This window comes from Rhopalosiphum maidis, chromosome 3, assembly GCF_003676215.2.
Source record: "Rhopalosiphum maidis isolate BTI-1 chromosome 3, ASM367621v3, whole genome shotgun sequence".
In the NCBI taxonomy this organism is placed as follows: Eukaryota; Metazoa; Arthropoda; class Insecta; order Hemiptera; family Aphididae; genus Rhopalosiphum; species Rhopalosiphum maidis.
In genome coordinates, this window is record NC_040879.1 from 30569911 (window position 1) to 30586537 (window position 16627).

The 16627-nt window shown below is 26.8% G+C and overlaps 1 protein-coding gene across 2 annotated transcripts in view; it reads left to right on the plus strand.

The window, feature by feature from the left end:
• Positions 1 to 16627, plus strand: part of LOC113559455 (piwi-like protein Ago3) — a 43540-nt gene that overhangs the window by 19310 nt on the left and 7603 nt on the right. The window contains exon 18 of one of the 2 annotated variants that reach the window (XR_003405976.1): positions 3097 to 3189. Coding sequence is in view for 1 of the 2 variants with exons in the window: in XM_026965294.1 (XP_026821095.1) it covers positions 3097 to 3111 (15 nt within the window). In the remaining variant the exon portion in view is untranslated. Of the gene's footprint in view, positions 1 to 3096; positions 3278 to 16627 lie in introns of those variants that run through there. The other variant, XM_026965294.1, reaches the window with a different exon arrangement.

Sequence of the window (16627 nt, forward strand, 5' to 3'; positions counted from 1 at the left end):
AACGACAACGTAATACAACGACCATGATAAAATAAAATAATTATTTATTTTGTCATGACAACGACCTAAGTATTAAATAATATAAATTTTATTAATTTTATACTATCATCAATTACAAAATACAGTTTTTATTATATTTATATTTATTATTCATAATATACGTTCTTTTTAATTGTTATTATTAGTCTGTCTCTATGTAATAGTACTGTCGTCTGTCGATCGTCGACGTACGCCGATCGCGTAGTTACTCGTCTTAATAATAATTATTAATAGAATAACCATTAAATTATTTTACGCTGTGTATGGTTTTATTTATTGTTTCATTCCTTTAAACGTGGTTAATACCAAATCTTAAACAAATTATGTGAAATAAAAATAGTTTTTAACTTTTAAACGTTGCGGTTTCGAATTATACCATGTCAAATCGTAAAGCTTAACGATTATTTTAACTCGCCAAGTCACTCGTGATTTTGCAGGTTTTAAATCTATCTATTATGGAAATTTAGTACGCATTTAGTATATGGATTGTATATTAAAATTTATAAAACCACCGAATATTAATAGTATCTAATACCTATAACACAATACAATCATTATTAAATTGTACACTTATATTCGTTAAAATAATTAAATGCTATATTGATGTGTAGGTTTCAATGTTTAGTTATTTACTTAAAACACATTTTGTTATAAATACTTGGTATGTAATAATAATAATAATAAAAAAAAAAAAATTATAAAATGTATAATAGTTATAGCGATGATATAGGTTCATATTATATTAATATTATATCTAATACATATTAGAGTAGGTATTTATTGAGTATAGACCACGGTTTTATGTAGTGTAGACGTACATTATTATACCTACCTATAGGTATACCTAGTTATATTAGTCTTATATTATTGTATCGACTATCGAATGATGAATAAGTATCAAGTTGGTATCTATAGTATCAGAATATCCCATAGATGAATATCTAGTATAAGTGTGAAGTAAATGTACTATGAATAGCGTTCGTAGAGGATTCTAAAGATTCTAAAATCACAACACATTGTAATTATTTGTTGATAATGTGTAATACCGAGAATATTAACTAATTAATTTAACTGGGTTAATTGTAGAGAAATTATTATATAATCACAATTAATATTAATTGAAATGTTCTATGATACTAATTACTAACGAATAAAATTACCCGATTGAATGAAGGACCCAATCGACATTAAATTGATGCAATTAAAAATCAGATCCTTGAAACAATTCAATAGGCAACTCAACGTGGCTTATTGCAGTTGGCGCGCAAAATAGTGAATGTAAAAATAGGTACCGAAAACGGTGAAAACTAAACACTGGCGAAGCAATAAATAATAATCTGAGACCAGGACCGTATTGAGGTTTGGTGGTGTTCCTGACGAACCACTACATTTGCGCTCCCCCCCCCCCAATGGGAAATTTGTATTTGACAAGCCACACACATTTCGTATAGGTACAGTTATGCTAAAATACCTACCTACCTATTTTACAAGTATATTACCACATATATTAATATACGTATAATATATAGATGTAAAGATATTTTATGCATAATGAATTGTCAGTATTTGAAATTGTGTGCTCCAACAGCCTTCACAAAAATAATTCTTATACAATAAAAATGGTGCCACACTCTAGTGTTGTAGGAAGTTGTTAAATTAATGATACATTTTTCAAATATTACGTGAAAAAATTGTTACAAAACGTGTATTGTAATTTGCACTCCTGGTCCATGTCCTCTTGCCCTGCTCCAAACACGGTCCCGTCTAAAGCTATTAAAAACATAAATGATATGTGAATACACCTATGTATATAATACAGTATACGCATTACATGACAGTGGCGTATTTGAGGGGGGCAATAGAGGCATTCCCCCCATGAGGACCTAGACTTGTTTTTTTTTTTTACTGTTTTGCGGAAGCTGTAATTATAAGTTAAATTCGATTATTATGAGTATTATGACTAGGACGTGGCTTTACTAAATATTCATAAGCACAAGGACATTCAAATAAATGAGGTAATTAATGTATTTGCTGCCAAGAAAAAAAGAAATATAGACCTTATAGTTATAATATAATTATTTTATGACTATAAACTATATTATATTAAAATTTAAACTTTTGAGCAATAAATAAGGTGCTTTTTATTGTGTTGAATTTATTTTGGATTATAACTGAACAAGTTTGAACCAGTATTTAAAACCCTAACGACCTAATTAAATAAAAAAAAAAAAAAACTATTGAATTCAAATTTCCTTGTATTTTAACAGCTGAGAGATTTTCGTATTTTGCCTCTCTGAAAAATTATCTCAAATACGCCACTATTGCATGACCCGTGACTGTGATTTTAAGAGTCGTATAAAATTCGCCGCCCAATAACAGACTATCTGATTATCGCGAATATCTCGTAATAAATTACAATATATAGGTACAATAATATGCAATGCGAAAGCGTAAAAAATAACTTCTAATTAGTCAGAGACGGATAATGTTTTTGTTCTCGACTTTATTGTTTAGTGTTTGTTATAGGTATACCTATGTGATATTATGTTAAATCATGGTCGTATTATATTATTATAGGAGCATCGTACAAAGACGATTGTTGATGTGACGGCAAGTAGTTTAGTCGCTCACTATAATATTATATTATACAACGACTATTATTATATAGAGGCTCTCGATAAAGTATTGCATCGTTTCGAGTTTTTAACAGTAAATGGTATCCGTAAGACCGTAAAATACAATAAATTACATAATTTACTATATTAATTCTCGAGATTATGATTTATGATGTGATTTAATCATATACTGTTGTATTGTCAATAAAGATATAGTTACTACCTAATTATATTGCAATATTTATCATGATGTATATAGTCATTAACCGAAAACGAGTACACCTAAATATAGTGACATAGAGTGTAATCACAGATAGATCGGCAAAATAATATTATCAAATCGATAGGTACATTACTTATAGGCACGGACCGTATGATAAACGTACGACGCGGTATAAACATAAATCTAAGCCAACTATATCATTTATATCTCTTGCTGCAGGACCTGAATGCGTGACGAGTAAACGAAATCAAGAAGAAGGCCGTCTTGTGCGGAGTGGAGTTTTGCTTGACGTTTGTGGCAGTATTATAATACGTAAGCACAATTTTTTTCCGTTTTTATTATTATTAATTGTTAATTTACTATAGCATATCCTACTACCCTAGAACTACCTGATTATTGTCATTATAAATTATAGCATGCAATACCAACGTTACTTTGATTATTATTGTTTTACGAGTATATTGATCTGTTATCTGTATAATACTTCAATAATATTCCTAATAAACCATAATTGCAGCCTAATAAAGTATTTATTTATACAGTCCACTTTTTAATTTTATAAACATCGTTGCTAAGAGGTAGACTGGCAAAGCCTCTCTAGTGGATATATTATATATAATAGTATATACTTACTCAATATTATTCGGATGCTATACTTTTATAAGTTTTTTCATATGGTGAAAAAGAAAATGTTTAATTTTGATGGAACCCAGTTATGTCCGTAAAAATTATAGTGTACCATACTCTAAAATCTACTACGTGAGTACATTTGTCTTTTTATTTTAAATTGCGTGTTTTTGAGATTTTTAAGTTTTAATCAGAAAATTTTATAAATGTTTAGGGCATTAAAAATATTTACAAGCACAATAATAAGATACTAGTAGTACAATTTTATAATTATAGTTAATTTTTAAATACAATTACAGTCGAGCCGCGATAACTCGAATTTTTTTTTTATTCCCCTAGAGGCCTAGAAATATAAATTAAAATTAATCCGAGTTAAATATTTCAAATAACATATATCTCGAAGTGAATTTTTATTTCCCTTCAACTTCGCGACTCGAGTACTCGACTGTATTACTATTACTAAATGGGGTTATAAACTTTTCTGATACACATAAACAATATTAATATAATACACATCATTCATATTTCACATTGAAAAGACTTATAGCTGAGTTTTATTTTTAAATATTTATACTGATTTCTAAAATAAATAAATAATACTATACAAGAAAAAATTATAAACTTAATGTAACATTCACATAATAATATAAATTCGAAAGTTGGTTTATGGTATCTGAATTTTGTGATTTTACAAAAACTACACTTTCGACAATATTAAACATGGTCAGTCTTAAAAAGTAACCGGCAAGTTGTAGAAATATTAACATGGTATAGCAATAATAACTATATAGATAGCTAGTTTATAAGCATAAAATTGAACTACGTTCAAGAACTCGTTCATTTTCTCTAAATTAGTTCACTTGTTGGTTGTTTTTACTTTCAAGTTAATTATTAAATGAACTTAAAAAGTAAATTATTATTAAATATATATAATTAATTATCTATCTTTCGTATTATTGCAGACTTTATTAAATGTCGTATTAGGTATGTTAGTATGATGTAACTTATAGGTACTATAATTTTTAATTTTAATTGTAAAAGACAGATTAAGATAGCATATAACGGAACTGACGGAAATGCTTATAATGTATTCATAATATTATGAATAAAATAAAATACGAATTTCAATAATTGAAAATAATATATGTATATATTTAATATTCATAAATTGAACAAATAAATTATTAGTAAGAAATTTGATCACGTCGAAACATTTTACCGTTGTCCAACTTATAACCTAATAAAAAATGAAATATGCTAGTTAATAATTACATAAATTATAAAAGATTAAAAACACAATTAAAATAATATAAAGGTGGCTGGTGTTTATTAAATTTGGAAAAATCTATAATTTTTCCTCAATTATACAATAAAAACATAAAAACATTTATAATAATATTTATAAATAATATTCTATTATTTTAAATAAAAATTGTATTTTATAATAAGAAAAGAAATAAGTGACTAGAATCTAATTTTAATTTCGCTTTTATTTTGAATTTAAAAAGAAATTCATCGGCAAGCTAAGCACTATCATTAAATTTACAGCTCTGCTAATAATACTATTATGTCAAAGAAATTCGATGCAAGAACCTTCTCAGTTGATTTTTCCAAGACATTAAATAAGAGTACGTTTTCTGATATCATAGATCATCGTTCATTTGATATTATACCTTTATTGTTTAATATTTTGCGTTTGGCCATTAAGTGTTAAGTTAACGATAACATTTTTTTATGAAACTGAATTTTTTTATTGTAAATCTGTTTTTAATGATGTAAACTTTGTACTATACCTATACTTCTTTGAAACTAATACCTATATATTCTTAATTTTAATGTTATATTTTAAAAATATTAGAAAATATTTATTTAATCTAATCAGTAACTTTTTGTGTGCTTAACTCTATATTAAACTCCGTGATTGATGTTGTAAAAAGAAAAGCTTGTTTAATATGAAGCATATGAAATTTGTTAAACTAATGCAACTTGAAATAACTTAATATATAAATTTGGATAAGTATTTATTATGATGAATGCTTTTTGTTTAAATTTAACTTACATTTTGAATCAAGTTAATTGACAAGTTTATAATAACTGTTATTATTTGAGAATTCATAGACTCGTTTTTAATTAATTAAAAAAACATCCTATAATATTATAAAATATTTAGTCAATTCCCGGTGTCAACTAAAAATATATAAAATTTAATAATATTTAAAGAAATATTCAATCACCAGTAACCGGTTTCGAAGTGCTAGAACTTGGGGTATTAAGCTCATTTAGTACTTCTACAATTAGAACATTTGTTAATTAAACTAACTCATATTTTAAAAAAACGACTTCTGTAATTTTTATCAAAAGTCACTTCTTATGTGACTAAACTTAAAAAAATAATTTTTTCTTAGTTTATATATTTTTTCAATATAATTTTAATATACTCGTAAATCATAAAATAACAACAATAATTTTTTGATCAGTTTTCATTTAATATTTTAGTTAGAAGGATATCAGCGCACTGTTTGTTTTTTCTCTTTAGCCCGCTCGCAACATAGACAAAACGCATTTACACAGTCTAAGTAGAACTCGCTCAATTTTGGTTTTAGAGTAAATATACCTATTATAAAATTAAATTTTGATAATATTTCTGAGTACAAGACGATGAGTTTTTTTAAAAAAAAATTAAAATTTTTTAAAGTTAAAGGTTATTTAAAAATGTTGTAATTTATAGCTATTTCTAAACGATATAATTAACGTTGTATTGGGAATAATGGAAAAAACTCATCGTCTTGTACTCAGAAATATTATTAAAATGTAATTTTATAATTAGTATATTTACTCTAGAACCAAAATTGAGCGAGTTCTACTCAGACTGCGTAAATTCGTTTTGTCTATGTTGTGCGTGGGTTAGAGAGAGATATCAAACAGTGCGCTGACATCGTCTTAAGGAAATTGTTAATTTTTAGAAGAGCGTATTTTAAAGAACTAAATACTATGATTCAATAAATAAAACATAAAACCACGAAATTCGCCCTTATTATAGATAAATTTATCTAAATATTTTTAAAATTTGATTTCGTATAAAGAAAATGATAATTTATGTAATAGTGGAATGTTTCAAGTTCATAAATTTAAAATTTAACATTCTTTGAATTGGAAAGGGTTCCTTGTAAAATTTTTGGATTTGTCTTTTTACTTTTTGTCACGACTTTGCTAAACTTTAAATTTACTATCTTACATAAATGTGTAAATCTTCATCGTTGGGTTACACATAGGGTTAAACGTAGTATGAATAGTTCACTCGAAATATCAATTTATCGGCAGTAAAATTTACTTGAAAGAGTTTTAAAAAATAGATAATTATATGTATCGTTTGTACTGCGAAATAATTTCAAACTTTTTAAATTTTTTTTATAGTTTGATTATATTATATTATTAATAAAGGCAATTAAGTTATTGTATTTACATATTTTTCCTAGATAATTATAATTAAAATTATGTTTCATTAAACTGTAAAAATATAATTTTTTTATTGCATTAAAATATATTTTAGTTTTTTTTTTTAAATGCAATTTTAACTATTTTTTTTTTTGTATAATTTTTCTAAAACTTAGTGTTTATTCCTTCCAATTATGGTTTTATTCCAGTGGGAACTATCAACTACAAATCTCAAAACCCAACACGATGTTCCATTAATTTATGCATTGTCTTTAATTAAAAAGTTCGAAGCTAAAATAGAGAAATTAGAGTTTTAGTATATCAGAAATTCAAGTGTGTTATAAAAGATTAACGGTTCGAAACGATTTATTTGTATTTCCAAAACTTTGAACGCAGAAATGAAATAAGCGGGGAATAAAAGGCGATTGAGCATTTGAGCAATACACCTCTTGAGTAATACGGTTGACGAAACTTAGAGAAAAAAATTTACATTGGATGGAAAATGTAGACTTCGCGCCTAAATTATGCGAGTAGTGAGCATCTATGTATATAGAAGATCTCGAAATGCCGCATTGTTAATTAGTGGTAAAACAATTATCCGCAACGATAACCCTGTTATTTAACGACACAGCCCCGAACACAAGATACGCAGAGTGCGTCTCGTTTGTCCAATTGTTGTTCGTAAAACATTTGCGTACAAAGTTTTCGTAACGAAATTATTATATTTTATACATATACACACGGTTTTCATGTAATAATTATGTTGTTAAATACAAATATTATTAACTTAAGCACGGGGTATATCGATCCAGATACAGACCAGATATTAAAGATCCTCGAACAATTATACTTCTGGTTGAAAATTGTACGTATTATCATACGATTATATTGTATTTCATTTCGACAGTAACTAAAACATACGTTTTAGTATAAACGTGTAACATAATATGATTATGAAAAATTGGTTACAGACGAATACGACAAAAAACGAATGTCATTCATGATATGATATAAAAATGTATTTCTTAAACGGATATTCTCGAACAAATGAAAGAATTACCAACGGATTAAATATTTACACTATAATAGTTGAATAAAGCATTGACAAAATCACTCACGCCCCCACGAGTCAATCAAGGGGATACTATGGTCGTGCAGGCGTTAAACACGTTATTCGTAATTATATCAGAAAGAATAATAATCATGTTACTTCGTCACACGCGACCTGTTATTCTAATATCAATAATATAATATTCTAATATTATAATACGGAAACTGCAGTTTGCTCTGACCGGTTTGTTTTGTGCGTCGAATTTCACCGACTATAATATTATGAGCCATATATAATATATTATCGGTATTCGGTACTATAGGTTATATAATGGTATAGTGACCTGCGCTGAGCCGCAGTGATTTTATCGTATAATATTTTACGATATGTTTACGTTGTTTTCGATTAAATACTTAATTTATTCCTGCGCCAAAACTCGAAGTAAACAAAATAAAGTATATTCATATTGTGGTTTTGTGTTTCCTGAAAATTGTGATCGGTAACTGCGATTTATACTAGATTGTTTGTACTGTATACATTTATTTAGATATTTTAAAAGTAGAATTTTGAATTTTGTGTTTCTATTTATTTTTTAAACTTGCTGTAAATTCAGATCGATTGTAAAACTCGAGGAGCACGACACTACGGTTATATGGCGGAACTATGGACTGCGAGAGCCATTCCTGTGAATGTGCTTTTGATAATCATACTCATGGGTATACATGTAGGTTGAGCCACCTGTGGTGTCCCATAAGGTTTGTATAGGAAAACTAAAAATCAAGACAGCACGCCCTTAGAGATAAAGTGACATAAAGTGAATATTAATCACACGATTTAAATTGTGAGCGATGAAAGCATTGCAGTGTTACATTGACGTGTGTTAATATTTTTTTTTGTGCCTTTCATAGCCTTTTAAAACAGTAAAGATACTTCAAACTTCGACTTTGAGGGTGGTTTTTGGTAGAAAACTGGACCATGTTGATATTTTGAGGGGATTAACAGAAAAAAATGTCCAGTCATTTTTAAAAAAATTAAGAAAATAGAAAAATTGGAGCAAAACGTATTCTTATACGCTAAACCAATTATTAACAATATTAATTATATTTTTATGTTTCATTGAATTAATTCTAGAAATATGTATAAAAGTAATTTCTAGATAAACAATTATAATTTTTTTTTAATATTTTGACACACGTTTTGCTGTTTTAAGATATTTTATATTTTAAGTATGATAAGATTTTTGTTTGTGAGTAAAAGCTTGAAAGTTCTCGACAAGGTTTTTTTCTTACCATATTAAAAATAAAATTGATAATACACATTTATACTGTTTTGTGTTTATACGTGTTTAACGTTCTAATATTGATAAGATTCGTTAAAATCATGAAAAAGTACAAATTATTTTAGAGTTAAAACTTCTTGAATTGTTTTATTTTAACATCTAAAGTTTGAAAATCTCCTTATTTATTTTGGTTTAACTAAATCGAAATATTTTGATATTATTGCAATATAAAATAATATAGTTGAGTTGCAACACGATGGTATGTATTTTCCTACTAAACATATGTTTAATGACAAGAAAAATAAGTAAACTATTCGTAATGACTAGTAATTACTTAATTATGCGTACGTGCTTGTCATGGGTCAAACTATACACGTCAAAATCGTAAAGGCCACAAAATAAACCAAGTACACGGAATTAGAAGTATCGTTACTATATTTTTAGTAGCCAAACTATAAATATTAAATACACAGCTATAATAAAGTAACATAAACAATTTCGTGAGGAGAAATTATCTAATAAATTATTATGTAGTTATAGTTACTATTAAAAATGCATATTTTTTCAACATAAAATTAGTTTTGACAAAGCAAAAAAATTCGAAACACATTTCCATTACTCTCAGTTAGGTTTACTATAAATTAATAAAAACTAGTATTATTAATCTATGGTTATACTGGTAGCAGTACTAATAACCTACCTAGGTACTACCTACACAATTTACTGGAGATTCCACATTTCTAGTAGAGAATACTCGTATTTTAAACACAATAAGATTATATAAGAACAACTTTCACAAATTTTAAAAACGAAATATTAGATTAAGTTAAAACACGCGTAGAGAAATATAATATATAATGCATAATTTAAAACAAACTCTTATCCATTAATTCCACTACAATTTTCTCGTCTAAAACAAATCAGTTTAAATCACGTTATGTACGAATAAACAGTGTAGCAGATGTTGATTCTTTAAGGTACGGTAACTTTTGTAAAAAATACTTTTAAGTAAAAGTATTTATAAATGAAAAACAAATACTTGTCTTGTATTTAAATACTTTTCAAATACTTAATTATATATTTTTTTAATTTCATACTGATAAATGAAAATAGACAGAAAAAATTGTTAAAATTTAATTTTGAAGTACTTTAATATAAATTAAGCAATTAACAGTTGTTAATAAGCTACAAAATAATTAAATGTTCAATAATTTGTTTTTAATTATAAATAAAGTAATAATAATTATAATGAATATCAAAAAACAATCTTAAATGTAATGTGAATTATTTAATTGCAAGTTTTAAAATTAATTTATATACAAGTATTTAATTTACGTCCAATGATAATAATTATGTCGACAATGATGATGATAATATACATCAACGTAAGGAAACGAGAAGACGAGCACGCAAATTTATAGCACTCTTCCGCAGTCGACCATAATAGTCATTTTTTAAATTTTTTATACTTAAATTATAGACTATAGTGAGATAATATTTATAAGTAAATACATGTGCATAGGTAGTAGGTACACACGTTTGTGCCAAGTACGTCTAATGTTAGTTGTTATGTATTATACTATAGATTAATAATAAATAAAAATAAATTATTATGTATATTTTATACCAAAACGTATAATATAACATGTAATTCAGCAGTCGTAATTCCCTGATTGTATTTTCCGAACAGAAAGCGATGAATTTTTCACTCGTTAAATGTAAACGAAATATTCAATTATAATTTATTTTAAGACTATGTGTATTGAAAATAATGTATTAAAATATAAATTAAAAAGATAGTCATACAATACGAATACTCACTCTATTATATTGCATTTACATTTATGCCATTAAATTATAATTAATTTGTACATAATAATATATTATCTAGAATAATTATTGTTTATTCTAATATTACAGCCTTTTTATATAATTGTAAAAATGATGGATATGTCAAGTTTAAATCATATTTATACAAATCTGTGACTGCGACTAAAAGTTAAAATTTAAAAATTAATTAAATTTTTTTTGACGAATCACGTCGTAAGCAATGGTTTTAAAATATAAAATTACCAAATAAATAGTTCTAAATGTAATAATGTTGAAGATATAAAGACACAAAGTTAAAATGTCTTAAGCATTATAGCGTGCAATAAGAAAAAATTGCATTAAGATGCGTTTTTATTAAAATGGGTATAGCTACGTTTTGCAAACATAAAAATGTACAATCATTTAATGCGTAAATCAAGTTAATATTTTTCACCGAATCAACATTTAAATTTTAGAGTGAATATACGAGTAATATGTGGTAACTATTTACTATTAAAATATAACTATTAACGTTCTCAGTACTAGTTTAATTGACTTAATTAACTATCAAGTTAGAATTTTCATTAACTTGCGTCCACCTTTGCCTAAATGGTCTCCAATTTGGATCATTTTTATATCATTGGCATAAAGGATAATGACGCCAGATGCATGAGTAATCTAACTGCTTTTTTATAACACTAATGTCTTATGATATTGCAAAAATTCCAAGTATTTTTATACTAAACATTTTTATTGACACGTGCCAGATATTTTCTGGATTTTAATCTTGTGTCATTTATTTTTAAAATTATTTTCTTAGAATCATTGCTGGGCAATATTATTACTGTCCATAAAATTAAATTACAAAAAAGCCAGGTATGTGATTATGCAGTACATTAAATTTTGAGTATATTTTGATATATCATTGTATAAGCAAACGATTCTGTGAATTTGAGCGTAGACGGTCTGCTATAGCATATATTTAAGTACTTTTCAAGATTTATATTTTTGATACCTTTTTCAGTATATTCAGTTTTCAGTATAAACTATTTATGATGAAACTTGATTTTAATTTTTAAAACTTGGTTATAAAAAGAAAAGTTTTATAAATTTCTATCTACAAAAAAGTTTGCAATTTTTTCTTTTCTACAATTCTAACTTCAAATGCATAAAAAAATAAAAAAATATTGTATTTTTAAGCAGGTATAAGAAAAAACAAAATTTGGGATCTTGTATTGAATTTTCAAGAATTTCTACCCAGCAAATAATTTTTTATCGACATTCACAAAAAAAAAAAAAAATAGAAAATGTAAATAGTTTATAAATAGCTCAACAAATTAAAATATTTTTAAAATTATACCATTTATAGAAAATGATTATGTAAACTACTTGGTAAAAATTTAAAGTTTCCGTAATTATATTATTTTTAAAGTACTAGAATTTTTTAATTTTGACCTTTTTAAAATAAAAATCAGATCCAATTTTCTATTCAAAACCTCCCCTTTGAAGTAGAAAAATCGAAGGTTATTTCATCAATTATTTATCGTGTGTACACATCTTAAAAAAATTGAAAAACGTACATATCATTGTAAAATCAATACCCTTGGTGAATTCAGCGTTCCGCTCAGAATCTAAAATAATTAGACACTTTAGACGTTTAGTGTAAATATGATTTTTATTTAATGGTATAGTTTTTAGTTTTTCCACAAAATGTTATGTTCTTTCAAATTATAAAAATGTATTATTAAAAACTTATACGTACCTACCAATCTACACAAAAATAATAACAACTTATATATGTTACGCAACTGCACTGTAGACATATCGTATCATTCGTACTGCTTCAGTGTATTAATTCACACGGAAAAAAAACAACACATCCACTGCAATAAAAAAAGAATGATTTTATGGTTAAAACATCATATATAATATACATATATTATACATAATCACGTCATGTACTCACGTCGTATTGTACTCGGAAACGTTAATCAAAAAAAAAAAAAATAGAAAAAAATTAACACCGTTGTGTAACTCACATTCGCATATTATACCTGTCTATACGTAGAGTATAATAATATAGCGTTATTATGTGCGCAATTGTATTTATTATTTTATTACAAAGGAAATACCGATCTACTATACTTATACTCACGAGGTTTCGAGTCACCCGGGCGGCCATTAGAGTTCAACAACAACAGCGGAAGTCTAACGCACTGCACCGACAAGCGCACCAGTAGGTATGTTATTGTTATTGGATGTAAATTCAATGCCACTTTGTCGAATTTCTGATTGAGATGTTAGGACGGCACCACTTTAGTTGTAATACTATTTACTATCTGTTATATATACATATATAATTGTTGAAGGAAAAGAAATGTATTAATAATGATCACGGTGTCGCAGTCAAATCTTACGCTCGGATAATTTTATCGGGGGAGGTAAGATTTTCCTAAGATAATTTCACCCCTGACAGGAACAACCTGAGATAATCTTATCTCTCGGTAAGAATTTCCCAGAAATATTATACCACGATAGGGATATGATTCGGCTAGGATATTTTTAACTCCCCGGTACAATATTCCTATGACTGGATTAAGTTTAAAAATACTGCAAAAAAATATTAAAAATAATTTTTTTTAACATTTAAGACAATAATGATAAATATTACTTTTATGAATCATTACTTTTTAAGTTACGTGCTAACAATTTTGAAAATCCGCAAACAAATTAATTAATGAAGCTTAAACACTCGAATTGTAATTAACTATTGAATTAGCGAACTACTCTATACTTTGGTTACCTTTACCACTAAGGCTTTTGCCATCCCTCGATTTTCACTTAGCACTGGATTTAATGACTGTGCCTATATGATGTGGGAGATATGGTATTTTTTGACAATTTTATTACTTGTAATTTACGCCATTAATAAATAGTACCTATTTTAGTGAGTATGCAATTTGTGCCACGTTTTTGATTTCAATTGTTGAAATTTACCTGGTAATTTGTTTGAGTTCATTTCAGTGAGTTAGCATACAAAACGTAAATAAAAAACATGAAAAATCAGACGATGTAGCGGATTTCCCAACTGATTACTAGTTATTATTATTATTTTTATCTGTATCGCTATGTCATCGCGATTAGATTTGACCTATAGTTATTTAGCTATAGTCCGGCGATGTATGTAAACCCTCGACCGCTCTGCGGTGTTTTAATCATTTTTTTTATTAGTAAGAATTGTTTTTATACTGATTAGAGTACCACCAGGTGGTCCTGAAAGTCCCTGGTACTAATAGCATTTATTGTATTTGTGTATATTGTCCGTTAAACAATAATCATTACGAATTATAACTCACTATCGTGGTTTTTATTTAATAATACCTATGTATTATTATTTTATTATATTTTTTACGTGCCTCTATCCTACAACGATAAACTATAATATTCCTGATTTTTCTGGTTTTTACATATTTTGTTATTAATTGAAATATTACTCGTTTGTACCTTTACACAAAGCACGCAAGATATATAAATATAAGCTTAAATTTTTTAATTTTTTTAATCAGTTTTCTTAAAATCTATGGATTTAAAATACATGTTAATAATTTTAAAATAATATTATTATTAATTATTTTGAAGCGGTGCAAATTAAATTGATGGAGGTACAAGATTGCGCAGATTATAACATAATATCATTTTGTCTTGTTATATGTGGTTCAATAATTACATTTTTTCTTATTACGTTTGGCGTAAAATTATATATTAATATTATAATCTATTATGGTTTACAGTGAAACCTCTAAATACAACTTACTGAGAGTGTAAAAAGAGTTGCTGAAATGTTGTTCGCTATTCAGAGGGTTCAGTTTGTGAAAGTTTTGTGGTTTATTCGAGAAAAAAAACCGTTTGCTATTTATAGATGTCCGTTTGGGTAGGTGGTTTCTCTGTACCTTGTGTACCTACTCGTAGTATTATATATTATAATTATTAGGAAAAATAAACAATTTACTCGTTTTCTGTTATGTCTGTCGACTTTAGACGTTTTGTTTTGATTGTCCATCAAAGTAGTCGGTTTTGCACCGGAATAAACCTAATATTATATCCTTTATAATAATTGTATAATTGTATTACGCTCTTGCGGAACAATGAAGACATATTTAATTAGTATTATTCACAGCACAACGACATAATTGTAACGTTTTGCGAGAGTTAACTATAATAATATATTAATCGCGAACGAGTGTGTCTATATATTATACTATTATGTACATATAATTATATCACGTAACGTGTATGTATTTTTTTTAATGCAACATTTATCGCCTAGGTAATTTCACCTGGATCAAGTAAAACAAGTACTCCAGGTTATTTGCTTGTCGCGTTTACTTTCAATTCGTCGAACTACACCACCGGACTAACCGGGATCGATAGTCTGTGCGTGTATATCGTATATATCGTCAGTGACTAGCAGCTATATTATAGTTAACGACTGTTTTATACTATTATACATAGTTAGTACAGTTACCTATTAAGTACGATGTAACTAACGGATAATAGAACGTGAAGACGCTTTCGTTAAAACGTGTTTTCCGGCGAAATCTGCATTAACTAGCCTATAAACAGCAGCGGTTTATGCCTTTAATTTATTTCACTGCAGCCGAGAAGTGGGTGGGAGGGCATCAGGGCAAACTCGTCTAAACGTCAGCCTTGAAATCTTGAGTCGAACAAACGGTGGTACTACAACGGTCTTATAAAAAATTCTTTTAAAAAAGGCTTAGGGTTAGACACGGAATATCCGAATATGTCATTCAAACCTAATCTAATGTGTGTAGAGTTTGAAGACATTTGTTTCTTTAAAATTTTCGTTTATACTAATGTCACAGTAGCTATATAAAATATTAATTTTATCCATATTTCGTAGGATATTTATAACTATTAATTCTAAAATACTTTAATATTAAATATAACAATCGGGTACAAAATCACCAAAAATTCCAATACTGAAAATCTTTTTTTTTCAGATTTTATTTTATGTTTTGTATTGAATTTCACATTTCAGAAACAGTAAAAATGCTTCAATATATTTTCTGGCGGAAAATTCACCATATTATGTGAAATACTGAAATGTCTGAAACATTAGTCGATAAAATAAAATATTGATAATACTAAAAAATAATTACGACGATAAGGATATACAATTTGTTAAAATATAAAATGAACGAAATTTCGTTCATGAACACTGTGCACGTCAGTGTTTCTAATCTTTTTGCCATCTCACATACACTATCCCAATTTACGTTTAGCCGTAGTACACTTGACGCTGACTTATATATACGAATATACGATTACACTTTGTGGATTCAAAGTATAATATATGTAATATTAGAATTTTGTCGTATTAATATTAATTAATATATATATTAATATTAGAGTAATAATTGTGCATCAGTTAATTACTAGTGAAAAACTTAAAATATTGTGTTTATTTAGTTTAGGAAAACTCGTATAAAATTATATATTATACAATTTATTGCAAATATTAAATTTAT